Raw genomic sequence first — 16,375 nt, forward strand, 5'->3', positions numbered from 1 at the left:
ATTCAGGTGAGATATTTTTATTGAAAAATCATTTTGCTTTCAAACCCCATACAAACCCTTACAATTTCGTTATTACGCAACGATCAACAGGCGCGTAGCTAAGGTTTCGAGAGGGGTGTTCGTTGAGCCGCAGATCTTGCTGAGCGCCGGAGGCGCTCTTACTAGGGGGGTCCGGGGGTATACTCCTCCGGAAATTTTTGAAAATCTAGGTTCCCAGAAACCTCATTTCCTGCATTTTGAGACCCATTTTAGGCAAATCACAATTTTGTTTTATAGCAGCTTTTAAAGCTATATACATCATTTTGACGGCATAATTGTTTCAATTTAAACAAGAAAGTTCAAGGTACATTTCGCCCCTTGTCAAGTTCTGATAGCTATTCGATCTGCTGATAGTCATACACTAAGCTGGTAAACTGCATCATTCTCGGGTGTAGGCCTTCGAACAAATTGACCATCTCGTCAAGATTGACAGGCATAACCTATTTGATATGCATCAGAGACGGGGCGGACAGCCTACTCTCTCCCATGGTACACCTCATGTAGTTGTTCAACCTCCTCATTGTGCTTATGGAACACTCACATGCACAAGTGGTGACTGGAAGGGTGGCAGCAATTTTCAGGAGCATGTACAGGTTAGGGAAGTCGTCGGGATCACATGCTTTTAGTGACGAAGCACACGAATCAGCAACAATTCGTCCGCCCTGAACCATAATTTTCAACCTCTAGCCTAAAGCACGGGTTTGTATCTCTATATTTCTTTGGTTAATGTATTTCGACCAGGGGAACTTTATTTAATAGTTTTTCTTCCGCCATTATCGATCTTCAAAGGGGGTTCGTTCGAACCCCTCGAACCCCCCCTCCTACGCGCCTGATTCAACACGAATCATTAAGCTTGCATGTGATGGTGTTATCTCGTTACATGACGGCTTTAATGGAACTCTTCCAGCGTGTTTTATTACAATCAAATTGGTAAGAAATGTTTAATCTTGCTTCGTGGTGAAATTTCAGAGCGATAGTTATCTCATTTCCTGGTTTGTTGCTAACATTTGTTGATGACATGTTCGATGGAAATATGCCCACAACTTTCAACTCTCACTTGTGGCCGACAGCAACTGGATTGCAGCCGAATATTTTCGCATAAAACTCGTGAATGCGCGTATGCGCAATGAACGAGTTATCGTAATGTGGGCTGAATTTCACTCGCTTACTTGCTCGATCACATGTAAATTTTATATTAATTTCATTGGAATTTAATCAAAATCACAAATTATTCGTGAGTCTACGTATAGTGCATGTATTCACTATCAGCCGCCATTACGGGACAAAAAACAAGGACGTAAAATCAACTCAACTAATAACTTACTCTTAAAAGAAAACACTAGTAGGTGTGTTGTCTGCTAACTCCTTCCATTGACCGAAACTACAGTGAAACTAAGGGACAACTTCTTATTTTGCTGACTGAAAGCTAGCGCCGCGTTGAAAGCCGCTCAAGGCCGAGAATATCGTCCAAGTCAACAGCGATTTCGCGCAAAAAGGAAGCAGAAAATATGATGGAGAAACGTCTGATGGTGTTCCCGGCTCATTTGCGTATTCTTTTGTGGCAGTCCGAAGTAATTTAACGGCCACAGGTGCCAGATAATTCAAATCAATACAAAAATTAATCTCTCTTTCAGAAATCGTCAAATGTGTCTCGGTGACGTAGATGCAAAGCTTCCCGGGTTCGATTCCCGAGGGAACGGAGAATATTATTTTTCTTTTTTTTTATTTTGGCTTTTAAAAAAGCCAACAATTCCAAAGGCTCCAAACAATTTTCAAAATTAAAACTTTCTTACAAAATACAAAACTTTTTAAGGAGCGCAATCTTGCTGAGGGCAACGGCTAAAAATCTACTTGAAGTGGCCTAGGATGCGGAATAAAACGCCAGTGAGGCCGCTAATAAAGCCTTTATGGCCTATATTTTGAGTCCTGGGCCAACCAAACACAATGCAAACAATGTTTTATACCTTGCCACTATTTACTTCTGCATTCACGAGTTGGCTATGGAGTTGGTCTGGTTATGTAATTTCAATAAAAGTGTAAGATTACAAATTGTTCTCGTTTCACCAAAAAAACAAAAAAAGAAAACAGAAAGGAAAACAGACAAAAAGCTTTCCTAGATAAAATCTTTTTTAAAATATTAGAAATCAAATCTTTAATCTTTTTGTGAAGTGAATTTCCAGTACCATTTAAGCATCAATTCGACAAAGTGATGTGATGTGCTACAACTGTCAAACAAAGCATGATTCCTTCGCCAGGAACTCTCCAATTTCCACCGTTTTAACTGTCGAGTACTTTTTAGAAGTTATTCTTTCGTTTTACCGCTTCACAAGGGTTAATTTTGTTTTTGAAAACGGCATAGTTCAGTCTAATATAAAACGTGTAAACAATATGGTCACCACAATAGCGGCAAAAAAAATCCCGTCTAGGATAGAACAGAACTTTAATCCAGGTTTAATAAATAAATCAAATAATGATTTGACGTCACACAGGTAAGGATGAGGGGGTTCCCTCTCTCGTAATATACGCGTCGATAAAAGATTTTGATTTGGCCGTTTTTGTTAAAGACAATCAGAACAGTAAAGAGAAGAGTTTAATGAATAAATTAATGTACAATTTTGTAGCTGCCACTAAAAGAAAAAAAGAGCAAAGATAACGAGCTAAATTTTAGACGCGATCTGTCGTCCTCAGGGCATCCTGCGTAATTAAAGCTTATGATTGCAATTCATCACATTGTAACGTGAAGGGTCATCGTTTATAACTAGGCGAATTAGGAGGTTTTTAATAATCTGTATTCTCCAGAACTAACAGCTGAAAGACTTGTACAATTCACGATCTCGTCAGTTGGTTTCGAGCACAGCCTGGGGTGCGAAAAGTTCGAATCACAAAATATTAAGAAAATTCGTTCGTATTTCATATTTGTTACCTACTTGCGAACAGAAGTTGATGGAAGAGGTATTGGCGAAATCTATTTTTTTAAATTAAAATTAAATGTGCAGTTCTTAATGATAGTCGCTCTTAATAACTTTTTGCAGGTTATACCTTTGGGCTTAGCTGTTTTCGATTCCTCTTCCACCGTTTCGAGTACGATTTCGTCTTGGAGCACGGTAATCTGCGCAAACAATGGGGAGGAACAAGTTACGAAAGATATCGACTAAAATAAAAAGAAAGTAATTTTCGATTTACAGCCTGTACCTCGCCTTTGGCAGCAAACATTCTTGGACAACGATATGGTGCGAACTTCTCGCCTGCTTGTTTGAAAACTGGATACTGAGAAAACTATCGATACACGCACTTTCGACTAGGTTAAAACGCTTGTGGCAACATTAATCCTATGTTCGAGTTTTGTGTTGTTTGTCTTGTGATTTGTGACGTACCCTGAAATATGAGACTTATTTTTATCGCCGGTACCTTGTGATAACTGAAAGGTATTGCCCGCCTAGACCGGTTTGTGTATGGATGCAACACTCCAACTTTCGAGGGTAAAACGATTATGGAAGTTTATGAAATAAATTGTATTGTAGGCCAGAATATTCGAAACTCGAACTTGTGAGCGTAATACAATTATGGAAGTTCCGAATTAAAATTGTATGTTAGTTGCATGATCAAATCAATTTTGTGTTGTTTATCATACGATGGTATTGGACTTTGTGATCGCGTGCGTTGTGATCACGGGCAAACATGCATTGATCATGATCTGTGGTAATGTTTTGCCGGTGAGTGTTAAGGCCTGTTAAGGCCCGTTTAAACGGTTTCAACATTTGCATCAACATGCGTTCAACACAGTTGTTGAACCAAATGTTGGGACGTTTGAACAGGTGGTTCAACATTGATTAAAGCGTAAAAAGTGTTGAACGGCTTGTTGAAAGCGTATTGAATCAAATTTAAATCGGTTTAAACTTTCATTTAACATCCATACAACATTTTCTTTGTTTTCGAAAGTGTTGAATGGTGTTGAAGGCGTTCGAACATTCCGTTCAACATAAGGTATTGGACTTTGTGATCTTGCCGTTGTGATCACGGGAAAACCGATGCATTCATCATGAACTGTGGTAATGTTTCGTCAGTGAGTGTTAAATCACTGGCAAAATACAACTAAAACAGAACGGCAGCTTCTAGTGAGAAAAAAAAAACACCTCTTCGTGATTAACTGTGAAGTGTTTGCTATACCCCCGTACAGGAACCAAGAAGTCATGAAATAAAATTTATTTAATATACATGCATTTCAAAGATTTGGTAGCACTGGAAAACTAATTGGTGGATTTCGTTTTAGGAGGGGCAAATATTTCCTTAAAACTGAGAAAGAAAACAAATGGGATTTTCGTAAAGCCGAAAACGGCTCGTAAATTTGGGAATCCCTAATTAAGGCTTTCATCCGAACAGATCAAACTGAATTAGTTTACACAAATCTGCCTTTAAAACGATCTAGGAACATAGGAGACTAACATTTAAAGTATTTTACTTAAATATTCTCGTTAGGTATCACTGATCAGACGTATCACGCAGTCCGCATTTTCAGAGGTAAGCGACATCGTGGACAAACTTTGGATTCTCAAATGATCAATAATTCTTGGAGAAATTCAAGGCCAAAGTTGGCAAAATTTTATGGTAATTAGGAACACAAACTGCTTCGTAGATAGGCTGCTCCCTCCGTCATTATTGTATCAAATATAAGCATGGTTCAGACTAATTATGGTCAGGCCTAATTTTTCCAAGAGCCGGTAGGCGGATAACTATCCAGCGGAGCAAACGTATTGCTCATAATACAGTTTTCGTTAACAGCACTTAACTCAACCGTACACAAGTTTGTCCTTTTTATAATTCATAGGCTGACACTGAAATTTCCATATCTAAATTGGGGGATACGGTGATTCATCAAGTGGATATCCACTCTTTAATCAACCAGCCTCAGATCCGCTCAGGCATAAAAGAGCTCAACACACGCTTTTGGGTCTGCCATCTTGGATGCAAATGTACAGGATACAAAACAACAGTAAACGGAAAACGTAACTTGAATATTTTAATTTCAATCTACAAGCTCCTGTGATTGAACACTTTCACGCGCTTTAAGACTGTTCAATTAAACTGCGGCGGAAATTTCCATGAATTCGAAAAGTAATATATTTGTGGTGAAATTATCAATTTTTTTTAAAAGGTAGTGATAATGTTATGCCATTCAAACTAAGTGTGAATACGATCTCCAGTAAACCTTGGGTCGCCTTTAGTATCTTCATGCAAGACAGATCTTCTCCAGCATTGAGAATGCTGTCGGCAAATCTCCTGGTACTTTGGATACCGTTGAAAACGGACCTAAGAAACGAAAAGAATGAAATAAGACAATGATTGTGCTAAATTTTATATAATTAGCAATTTAATTAGTAGAGTTTCATTTCGATGGCCTCTCTCAGATATACGGCATAAAGAGAGAAGCCGTTTGAACTGAAACTCTCCCGGGAACTTTTAATACTAAATCGCTTCAAATCGACCTAGAAACCACACAGGACACAAAAGGAAATACAGAGGAATTCAGGTGAGACATTTTTATTGAAAAATCATTTTGCTTTCAAATTCGAATGCTTTTTCCCCATAGAAACCCTTACAATTTCGTTATTGCTCTCTCCGGTAGGAATTTTTAGTTTTAACCACTCTTTTAATACTGAATATCATCATCATCATTACATTAAAAAGTTGCAACGATCAACACGAATCATTAAGCTTGCATGTGGGGTTATCCCGTTACATGACGGCTTTAATGGAACTCTTCCAGCGTGTTTTTCATACAATCAATTTGGTAAGAAATGTTTAATCTTGCTTCGTGGTGAAATTTCAGAGCGATAGTTTTCTCATTTCCTGGTTTGTTGCTAACATTCGTTGATGACATGTTCGATGGAAACTTAGATTTTTCGAAAAGGAGTCAGTCTTTTCAACGGTCCAGAATAAATTGAAGTTTTCTGATTCAACTTGGCAAAAACTACATTTGTCTGTATCCAGTTTATTTCAACTTTCTTTCTTTAAGAAAATGGATTTTGGCTTCAAGGAGGCCCACTTCCTAACCCCCGTGAACAAAACATAGTTTACAAAATGCCATTTTCAGCCCAGCGACAACTCATTAGCACGCTTTGCAATATTAGACACATTCTGCAGCTTGCCTTTGAAAGAATTAAAAAAAATAATAAGAAATACAGTCGAACCTCCACTAACGGCCACCTCTCCGTAACCGCCAACTCTCTACAACGGCCACTTTTTTTGTCCCGGCGGACAGTCCATACATTACCTCTTGTTTAAACCTCTCTACAACGGCAACGGCCACTAAAATGGGTCCCCAACTGCCAAAATAACCTCTCGACAACGGCCAGTACAGTAAAAACCTTTTTTTTTATAAGTTGATGCATTAATCGACATTTGTCTTCGGAACATTACGTTTCTGTATCCATTTGTTGTACTTCCCGAAAAAAAGTGTCATATTACACCCCTACCTCCCCATAACGGCCACCTCTCCACAACGGCCACTTTCTTCTGTCCCCAAGGTGGCCGTTGTGGAGAGGTTCAACTGTATTCTCGACACAAGAAAAGCATATTCGCTGAGTATATGTAACTTAACTACGATAAACATTAAACAAAACACCAATTGTCCATCATCTCCGTTTGTCAGTAAAGTCTGCCATGTCTAAGCGCTCACATAATTGAAAGAAATGAAAAAATTGAAAAAACAAGTGATCTTAAATCATACAGCATCAACAAAGAATATTTCTTTCAAAGGGTATTGTTAACAGTACACGAAACGAAATTTCCATCACAGTGACTGCTAAGACCGTATTGTATTGCTTTAAAAGCACACATTTTCAAAACATATCTGCAAATCGGTTTTGGAATTGAATGTCTAGAAATTGCAAATAAATTTTGTTGTGGATTGTTCTCGGAGTTATTCTTTCAAACAAATACTTTATTAATTAATGTAAAATACACACGAAACCACTCAGTATTGTTTATCCGATGGAAGAATAAAAGTCGACTTTGTTTTTTTTTAGTTCAAATGCGAAACAAGAAAACTCCCTAACAACACTGATTCTATTTAATTTTAAACATCCGTAACCTGGAGCGAAATTTGTTTCATGGAAATGGCATAAACTTTAGCGTGTTTGTTTCACAGTGTTCAAAATAGAACATATATTTCTGTTATGATATGCTTCTCGGCTTTAAATAGGACTTGAAATATAGCTGTCTCAAGGTAGGGACTCAATTTCTTTAACCGTGTTTTTATGAGGAACCTTAAACGTGTTTTTATAAAAAGAATTGGTTTTAGTGTTTAATAAAGGATTTAATTTACATGTAACGCCTACGCAACAATACCGCAAGGTGATATGGGTAATCTACTATGGCTCATACGTACTGTGCATTGTGGCTGAAAATGAATAAAATAGACAAAGGTTTATGTTATATATCAAACACGAGAAGGGTGTTTCATCCTTTTCGAATCCAACACTGAGAAGTGGCTTGAGAAAACGAGGAGCAGCCGCATTTTTTTAAAACCAACTTCGAGGTGTTTTGAAAATCAATGGCATGAAACACTCTTTCGAGTATTTGATATAGCTTCTCAAATCATTAACAATTCTTGGAGAAATTCAAAGGGGATCAAAGAACACGACAGCGATATACGACTCGCCCGTACCCAAACCTCCGCCGTTTCTGAACACGCTCACGAGACCGACCATTATCCGATTTGGGACGAGGTTAATCGGAGTTAATGATCGAGACTACTGACTAGTACACACGTTACAAGGCCGCTTACATACATGACAGGCACAAAAATTAAAGGTACGAACCCACTGCAAAGTGGTATGGTAAGCAAATGTATTGAAATAGATACTCCTGTGCTCGTGGTGTTTTGGGTTCATAGGCGCCTATGGAGCCAAAAAAGCACTGGTATTTCTTAACAACAATTATGAGTACTGTACCACTTTTTAACGGGTTCGTACCTTTTTTGCCTCTCCGTGTATGTAAACGGCCTTGTAACGTGTGTACTAGTGAGGGTCTCGATCAATAACTCGGCTTAACCTCGTCCCAAATCGGATAGTGGGTCCGCACCCTTTTTTGCCTGTCGTGTAAACAGTTAGCCTGATTCTCAGACGTCCGAGGTCGTTCGCGGCCTCGGACGTCTGAGAATCAGGCTAGTAGACGGTCGAAGCTATCCACATAAGACTTCCCTCAACAGGGATAACGGAATCAAAATTCCTGAAGCGTGAATGCCCACGATCAAAAAACATAACAACAGGAGAACAGTACAATAGGGGACCGCTGACGGAACAACCTTTCGTCGGAACAATGGAGGATCGAAATGCATCGTGAGACAAACAATAACGTTTATTTATACAGCGCAAATTCAACCTAATGTTTTCAAATTTGCCCTACAACGGTTGATAGTAATTACGATGGTAAAACCATAAAATGGCGATATCAATTGGTGGCTCTCTAGATGGTGCGGTGAGAAGCATGCAGAGCGATCCTGATGCAGCAAACAAATTTTTGTACTATAATAGCCCATGATTGATGACGATCTGTCTGTTTCGGTAAATTCAAAGGTCGCCAACGATTGTTAGCGATTCACCATATGGTATACAGCACGCTGAGTACCAATACAAAGTCTTGAAGATTGCCCGTTATCCGTTATCTCTAATAGTAAGGATCCTAGATGTTTGATTGAGCAAGCTGCAACTTGTAATCGATAGCATTCCTAGCATTACGTTTTGGGTTGCTATCAACCTTCACTTAAAAGATGTTAGAATGCGTCGTTATAAGGTGATTTAGATATCAGAACGTATAACAATTTAAAAACACTAAGCCATTTTTATTACAAAAAAACCCCACCTGGACAAAGGCAAAAACCGACATGTTTTTGTGGTATAGCCTCTAAAATATATATGAAAAAGTCCTTGTAACACTTGTAGAAATTTTAGTTGCCAAATAGACAAAAAAATCGTCAGAAATAAAAATGCAAAATAAATCAAAACAAAAGAAAATGAATACATCAGGAACAACTAAACGGTTTTTTCGGTGGATCTGTTCGGAAGGCTTTAAAGACCTCAGAAGTTAGAATTTAATCAGTTTTAAAGGAAATTTAAAGCTTTCTTCGGCAAAATGTCAGCTTAGATTTCGAAACACTAAAACTAATTCCTTTCGTTTTCGAAGAGGTAGATTTCTCGTTAAAAATGCTTAAAATAAGGGCAGCTAGCGTTTCGTCAAACCAGCAACATCTCGTAAATTCGGGGAACAAGATTTCGTTGCCTATAACTTGCTGCAATAACTTAAGTTTTCAACTAAAGCATCCAAACAAATTAGACTGCATTAGCATACACAAGTGCAAATTTAAAAGGACACAAAACACAGAAGACAACATTATATGGCACTCCCCATGTTATCAGTTATTGACATTAAATAAATTAATTTACTTTACTTTATTACTTTACTTTCTTAAGAGTTCATGGTGGGTTTCCCTGAAACATCCATACATGGTTTATTACTGAGCACTTTCCCGAAGGGAATTTTCAGTGGTTATTACAAGAAGGTGATCAACAACTTTTAGCAAGCAATTAAATATACCTTATGGAAGACCTGCTCATTGACAGCAAGTCAAGCTGACAAATTATAATTATACGAAATTATTTGCAAGTAATGTGTATATTTTTTCAAGTCCGTCTATGGTGATAAAGCAAAGAAACGTCGGCGTGTTTTTTAACTCTCTTTTTTGCACAAGAAGGCGTTTTGTCCTTTAAAATAACTTCAAATAGCTGGAGCTTTCTTTGGGGACATTTCATCTCAAAGCACGAAAAAAAAGTTGTTATCGAAGGCAAAAGATTCAAATACCGTTTATGGCGCGGAATAAGGTTAGCTACTAAGATATTTTCTTGGAAACACCGTAAAAGCTCGCTACAATTTCAATCCCACGTCCTAGATATTCAGCTCAACGGAAAACGAAAAAATCAACTTGTGTTTCCATTCATAAACTGGGAACTGAAAGCGGCGTTCAAGCACAACTTTACGTGAAATTTTATTGCCAATGACATCTGGTAATATGAAAGGTAGAAAAAGCTAAGCATCAACCATAAAAAGCCAAACGTTTTTAGTAACATGGTCGACGTAAGAAATGCTTTTAAATTGTTTACTTAAAAATACGAATATTTAAAAGGAAACCCTCATCGAGCCGTTTCGAATATTATTATTATTTTTTCTTTTTTAAGAAGCGCCGCTACGAGGAGAAAAGCGCCATCTTGCGGCACCTGTTATCTCTGAAGAAAGGACTCCACTTTTAAGTGACACATTTATGGACTGTCAATCAATTTGCATAGTCGACAGAACTTTAATTATGATGTATTGAAGTACAGAAGTCGTAGCGCAATTCTTGAGCTCATTATTTTGACAAGCATATTATTCGCGGACAGAATATTTGCTCAGCTGTCTTTAGAATCCTTTGAAAAGATAGCGATTTTCAAATTTCAAAAACCTTTATCTTACACCACCTCAAACGGCCACGCTAAATTGCCAGTTTCCTTCGGTTACCTTGGATTTATCCGAAAATTATTTTTTTTAATGATCAGTATTCTTATTTCTTTTGACGAACGAAATAAAGATCTATCAAACAGGTCACGTAGGATAAATTTCTTAATATTCAATTTACATTTACAAAGGCGAGAAACTCAGATGAGTTATGTAGCCTTTTTTTCAATTTCTCGATCGGAAGTTTTCCCAATAGACTGCAGAGTTGCCCTGTAGACTTACAGCACTAAGTGGCCGCTTTTATTCGCAAATTTCAGCTAAAAGACAAAACACTTTTTACGTAAACAGGACGCCTGTACTTATCTATAAATGCATGTATTATCGCCCCGAAATGCGCAGCTGTAAATAGCTGACAGCGTTTTTATATAAAGTGTATAGAGCGCCGTACTGGACGCCACGCTTATCATGCAAGTTATCTGACGAGGGTTTTCCCTTACGAACTGCGACCAGGAAAACTTATTCTCCTAAATCGTCAGTTTCTAATAACCTTTTACAAACGACCTCTCGAAAAGACAAACTATTGTTGGCTTGATGGCAAATATGGCGGGGAGGAGAGAAATCTTGGAGCGGAATAGGTTTCCGCAGGATAGGAATCGTGCTTCGTCATCGCCGGAGGAAAGCGCTGGCGATTCAATGCACAGAATCTCTCACAGCGAAGGAACTGCCACAGATGTAGGCACGGAGCGCAACAGTATGGCAACGAGGGCGTCCAAGGTATGAAATTCATCGCCGTTGATTTGGGTTGTTGTTTTTACGATGTTTATTATAACGAACACTACATGAGGACCATAAATGAGCAAGCAAATACATTAGTCGCCGGTAACTAAAAACTAACAGTCTTTCTTTTCCCACTCCATATGAATTAGAAACTAAAATTTCAAAACATTTTTGAAATGGCATCGACAAACTTCAGCTTCCTTATTTATTTTATAGATTTGTTCCGTTTCTTTCGATCGGTAAAAAGCGATAATATTAATTTTGCAGAAGTGATCATAATTAAAGTGCTATGTTGTTTTCTGCTAAGGCAACTGGAACACTGCGTAATGCTTTGTCCGATTTGGGAATCCGAATGCGCTATGATATATGAAGCCAGACAGAATTAAACGCGCTTAAGCCAGCACTTCCCGGCCGTTAAAGATGAAAGCAATTTCTGATTTGTCTTCAGTAAGTCCGTTTATTTACATGTAATTCAAATGGTGCAAACGGTATTTATATTCTTTGAGTGAATTAAAGTTCTCAACTTCTGAGTCGTGCCAACCAGACATATCCAAAGCCGTCATAAAGTCACTTCATTTTCCAAAAGGAATTTAGTAACCAGAGGAAGAATCTAAACAGGTGCCAGCTTTACAAGCCACAAAAGGCACTAACTGGCATGACTTGTGCTTTAAATGCACTGAAATGCAGTGATGTTGTTTAAGCAAAACTCAGAACTATTTTACAAACAGTTTCTTCGCAAGAAAACGAAATTAAAGTTGAATCGGCATGCCATAACGAAAACCGGTTTTGAATTGGTTCGGTAGCCTCGCTGACTACTTTGTTTTAAAATAATAAATATATACAACGAGAACAACACACTCCAGGCGACTCCGATCAGAATGAAAAGTTGTTCTGTTGGCGGTAAGGCTCAAATGCATAACAGGTAAATTTAAATGTTTGTCATCTGATTTTCCTAAATTTTATACGGGTAATTTAAAAGAGAAGCAAAATTTCCATATACCAAGCTGCAATATTATTCATTTGAAAATAAAAACATACTTCCATGGTAATATCACTTTCTCTTGTCTCCTTGCCAAGTGCATGGAAAATTTGTATTGTACTATTTTTTTTGGCTAAGATTCATTTTCCAATAAAAGCTTGGCACGAAATATTATTTCTCCTCATATTCATTGGTCACTAAGTGACATTTATGCAAATACTATCGTTCAAAATGATTTTATTGTGTGAACCTTGTCGCGAAATTTGTGACGAACGAAAGCCATCAATTTAATTTCGCAGATTAGGTTTTTAAAGCGAGCTTACATGTTTCAGTCAAGAAAATTCTCACTCGGGCGAGTTTAGGGACATCGATCAAAAACCATCAAACCTTTTCATGTTTCAGTCAAAAAAATTCTCACTCGGGCGAGTTTAGCGACATCGATCAAAAACCAAACCAGTTCTGAAACATTGCTTCTAGAGCTGTCGACTTTGCCGTTCAAAATTTAACCTCAAAGTTAGTTTAATTTTGTTAAAAGTTTGGCATTAACACCAGCAATAGCTAGAGGGTGAAATTCATGAAACGGAATATCAAATTATCGATATTTAATAATTTCGCGGGAAAAGAAGGTGGTTGTTTATTAATAACAATAAAATTATACTTCCAACCGTCCAATTCTCACAGTGGACATGTGAAAATTTAATACGTGAATTGAAATATCATCGCCCACCGACCTAAAAACACGGAAAATTGTGTTATTGTTTTAGTGCCATGAAGTTTATATACATTTACATGATGTTTTATTAACAAGATTGACTATGCTTGATATGTCTTATTACGTTCTACATTAGTTTTCCTACTTTTGCCGATGAAAATGTTAATTCTAAAATATATTTTCGCTTTAACTTACCGGCAAACATTAAAAGATTCCCATAAAAGCTTGCAGCACAAGAGGAAATGGAAAAATGTCGGGGTATAGTTAGTAATGGCGATAGCATAGTAACCATGGCCGTATCTATGGCCATAGTTTTCACAAAGTAGAGTCGTTTAATTCAGTTTGGGCAAAGTTGTGTGAAGCACCCGTAACACTTGAGTGCATTGAAGCATTCCTGTAAATTTGGGGTCGGCTGCATAAACAAACTTAACGAGACCACTTATTAATAAGTGCTGTTTATACAGCAAAATCAGATAAACTTGTCACGCGTAAAGTTTCAAGACCTTCTGAAGTCCCCTATGTTTGGCATGTTGCTTAGGCTACTTGTTATTTTCAGATTATCTTCAGACAATTTCTATCCAGATTTTGGTCGTTTAGGCATTGTTATCATGGAAAAACCAAGAATAACAAAAAAAAACTCTTTATTTGCCGGTACCTTGCAAAAGAGATTAAGTTATGTTAAAGTTGCAAATTTTTAATCTCTTGTAATCACCTCAGCTATCAGTGGTACAATATAAGTCGACCCTGTATTAAGTGGTCACCCTCGGGGAATGGCTGAGTGACCGCTTTACACAGGTTATACAGAATACACGTCAAACACACAAAAAACGCCATTTTATTTCACATTTGGTAACTTAATGTACAGTTTATGCACAGAAGCGCTAGAACGATAAAATTATGGTATGAAAAAGGGGAACAATGACAGTATAAAAACAGATTAATAAACAGTAATGCCAAGATCCTTACGGTCAGTATTGAGTTGTCAGAAAATTAATTTAATTACCTTGCACGCTATTTACTTTGCCTGAGTGGTTTCCTTTTACAAAGCGACTGTTTAAAACAGGTTAAGATAATAGAAAACAGCTCGTTGGGACTTAGCTTAGTAGGCCAAAATTACAGTAATTAAGGGAAGTAATTCAGTCTCGGACTTCGACAACTGACCGCTTATGAAATAGAGGGTGACTTGATACGGTGCCGCTTTATATAGTTTACTGTAGTTTCTGGAAGTTTTTTCCCTTTATTTGTTTTCTTATAGAGAGACTTGACTTACAAATTTCCCTTGCTAAGGCAGAGGAACTCAATTAAATTCGCGAATCGAATAACCTCAATTTGCTGAGAATTAATTAACGGTGTTATTTAATTAAAGTAAATATTGATGTAAGAAAAATGATGAATATTCAGGTTAATGAATTAATGAATATTCGGGTTTTAAACAAACAACAAAGACTGAGCCAGTCACTAGCATTATTGTATACTTATTAAACCACTGTGGCAAACTGATGGAGCATTTTGAAGAAGCGCACAGCTTAACGTTTGCCTGACTTCGTCAAATCACACGCCCAAGTATACACGAGAAAGTGGACCCGTCAGTTATCCACTTAATTACATCCATTTTGAAATCACTGGTGATCCTTGGAATCTGATTGGCTCTCAACAGTGCGATTTATTCCCAAATTGCACCATTTTATTACTCTAAATCGCATCCTTTCTCTAGCCCATCAAAATGGAAATGAAGTAACAAAAATAGAATATTAAAATTGACAATAAAACTCTGTGATTTCAAAATAGGTGTAATAAAGTGGTAATTGAACTTTGTGTCGTGCAATTTTGGTCTGAAATCATACTTGTGATTTCAAATCAAACTCGGGCTGTGCGCTCGTTCGATTTTGAAATCACGCGTATGATTTCTGACCAAATTGCACTCCACTCAGTTTAATTACCATCATTAAGAGAACGATACGTGTGCATACAACACACTTGATTATTAAGAGAACTCGTAACCAAATCTTAACTTCTCTACTTTTAAGTGAGTACTTTTATTGGGCTTTTTATAAAAGCGACCCCAAGGCGCGGTTGAATAAAGCCTCTACTAAGTATCGTATGGGTACCAAATAAGTCACTTTACGGCCAGCTAAATTTGAAATTTTCCTTTCTCGCGTGACCGATTAACTGGCTCAAAGATATAATAAATATCTTACTAACCTCGTTTTCTCGGTCCGTACTTGTAACTTACGGATCCTGTTTTTTTTCCCGTTGATTCATAGATTAACGGGAAAAAACTCGGTCCGTAACTTACAGAACGGACCTCGAACTCGGTTCCGGTAAGAGGTATACATTAACCAAACTCTAAAAGGTGATTTAGACAGTACGATTTTTGCTTACTACTATCTCATGCGACCAGCTTACGCCAGTTGCTTACTGGTGTTGGCCTTTGTAAACCGCTCTCCATTTATTACAATTACTGAACAAGATACATCTCGCAACTTGAACTCATAAACTGATATACAGTTCCGTTGTTCCTAAACTACAATTATAACAATAGCCCGGGTTTCTCCAACAGAGTAAGCCGTTACTATTTCACTCTTTTTCCACCTCAGGATGAAGAAGTTGGTAATTCAAATTCCACGACCCATTACTACAACACTAGAACTCAAGTAAACTCGACCGGTGCAGAAAACGTTTGGCGCCAAGAAATGCACCAGCCTTTTACAACCCGCTATGTACCCGAACCAAGTTCCCAAGGACATGAAGTACAGAGGGCGGCGGCAAGGGACCAAAACCAAAATCTCCCAGTTAGAGTGCCTTCACAGGACCTCCCGGGTCTGATTCCTCCCAGGGAGATAGACACTCGGCCACCTGATAGCGAGACGGCCGATGGGGCACAAAACTATCGGCGAATGGCTGTTTGCCAAGAAACCGACGACGCTCAATTTCAGAGGACGAGGATGCGGGTTTATATGAAGAGATTTTAACAGTGACGAAGTTTCCGAGAACGTGAATTTGACAATCTTTCCCAATCTATTGGCCGGGAACAAGCGTGAGATCTTACGGGATTAAAATGAGGTTGTAGTGCACTATATAAATTAAAGCTGCTATTAATGATTTGCTGTTTTTAATGTTACCGGCTAAAGAGGTTATTTCATTCTAGTATCATGTAATTTTTACTCGTTCGTGTAGAAAACAGCGATTACGCGGTTTTCGTTATGTGTATCCTCAACAAGCTCGTTTTCTTCTTGTAAGCTACTGAAAAGTCTCCTTGATGAGACTGTCCCGCTGACTGCAACAGTCTTTTGCACACGACCAAGGTTCCTTGACAAATCTCCTTGTTCAAGAACTGGCATGCCACATAAAATCTTGACAAGAAAAATTCTGCTGTCTTT

The 16,375-nt window shown here is 37.9% G+C and overlaps 1 protein-coding gene and 2 long non-coding RNA genes across 4 annotated transcripts in view; 1 reads left to right on the top strand and 2 right to left on the bottom strand.

The window, feature by feature from the left end:
- The window catches only part of LOC146462008 (uncharacterized), a 3,900-nt gene extending 506 nt beyond the window's left edge, over positions 1 to 3,394 (bottom strand). For both annotated transcript variants that reach the window (XR_014857247.1, XR_014857246.1), the window contains exons 1-2: positions 3,232 to 3,394; positions 3,079 to 3,148 (exon numbers count right to left, since the gene is read on the bottom strand). This is a non-coding gene — a long non-coding RNA (uncharacterized LOC146462008). The remainder of the gene's footprint in view (positions 1 to 3,078; positions 3,149 to 3,231) is intronic.
- On the bottom strand, positions 29 to 3,071 carry LOC146462009 (uncharacterized). Its single transcript, XR_014857253.1, has 2 exons — positions 511 to 3,071; positions 29 to 221 (listed from the first exon to the last, which is right to left on the bottom strand). It is a non-coding gene; the product is annotated as an uncharacterized LOC146462009 (long non-coding RNA).
- Positions 3,395 to 10,743: 7,349 nt separating the features above from the next.
- On the top strand, positions 10,744 to 16,098 carry LOC146462010 (uncharacterized). The gene is made up of 2 exons (XM_085086157.1): positions 10,744 to 11,301; positions 15,593 to 16,098. Exons 1-2 carry the CDS (start codon positions 11,119 to 11,121, stop codon positions 15,965 to 15,967), a joined length of 558 nt encoding a protein of 185 aa, XP_084942283.1. The 5' UTR covers positions 10,744 to 11,118; the 3' UTR covers positions 15,968 to 16,098.
- The last annotated feature ends 277 nt before the right edge of the window (positions 16,099 to 16,375 follow it).

Source organism: Pavona decussata, unplaced genomic scaffold (genome assembly GCF_977016875.1).
Source record: "Pavona decussata unplaced genomic scaffold, jaPavDecu1.1 SCAFFOLD_192, whole genome shotgun sequence".
NCBI lineage: Eukaryota > Metazoa > Cnidaria > Anthozoa > Scleractinia > Agariciidae > Pavona > Pavona decussata.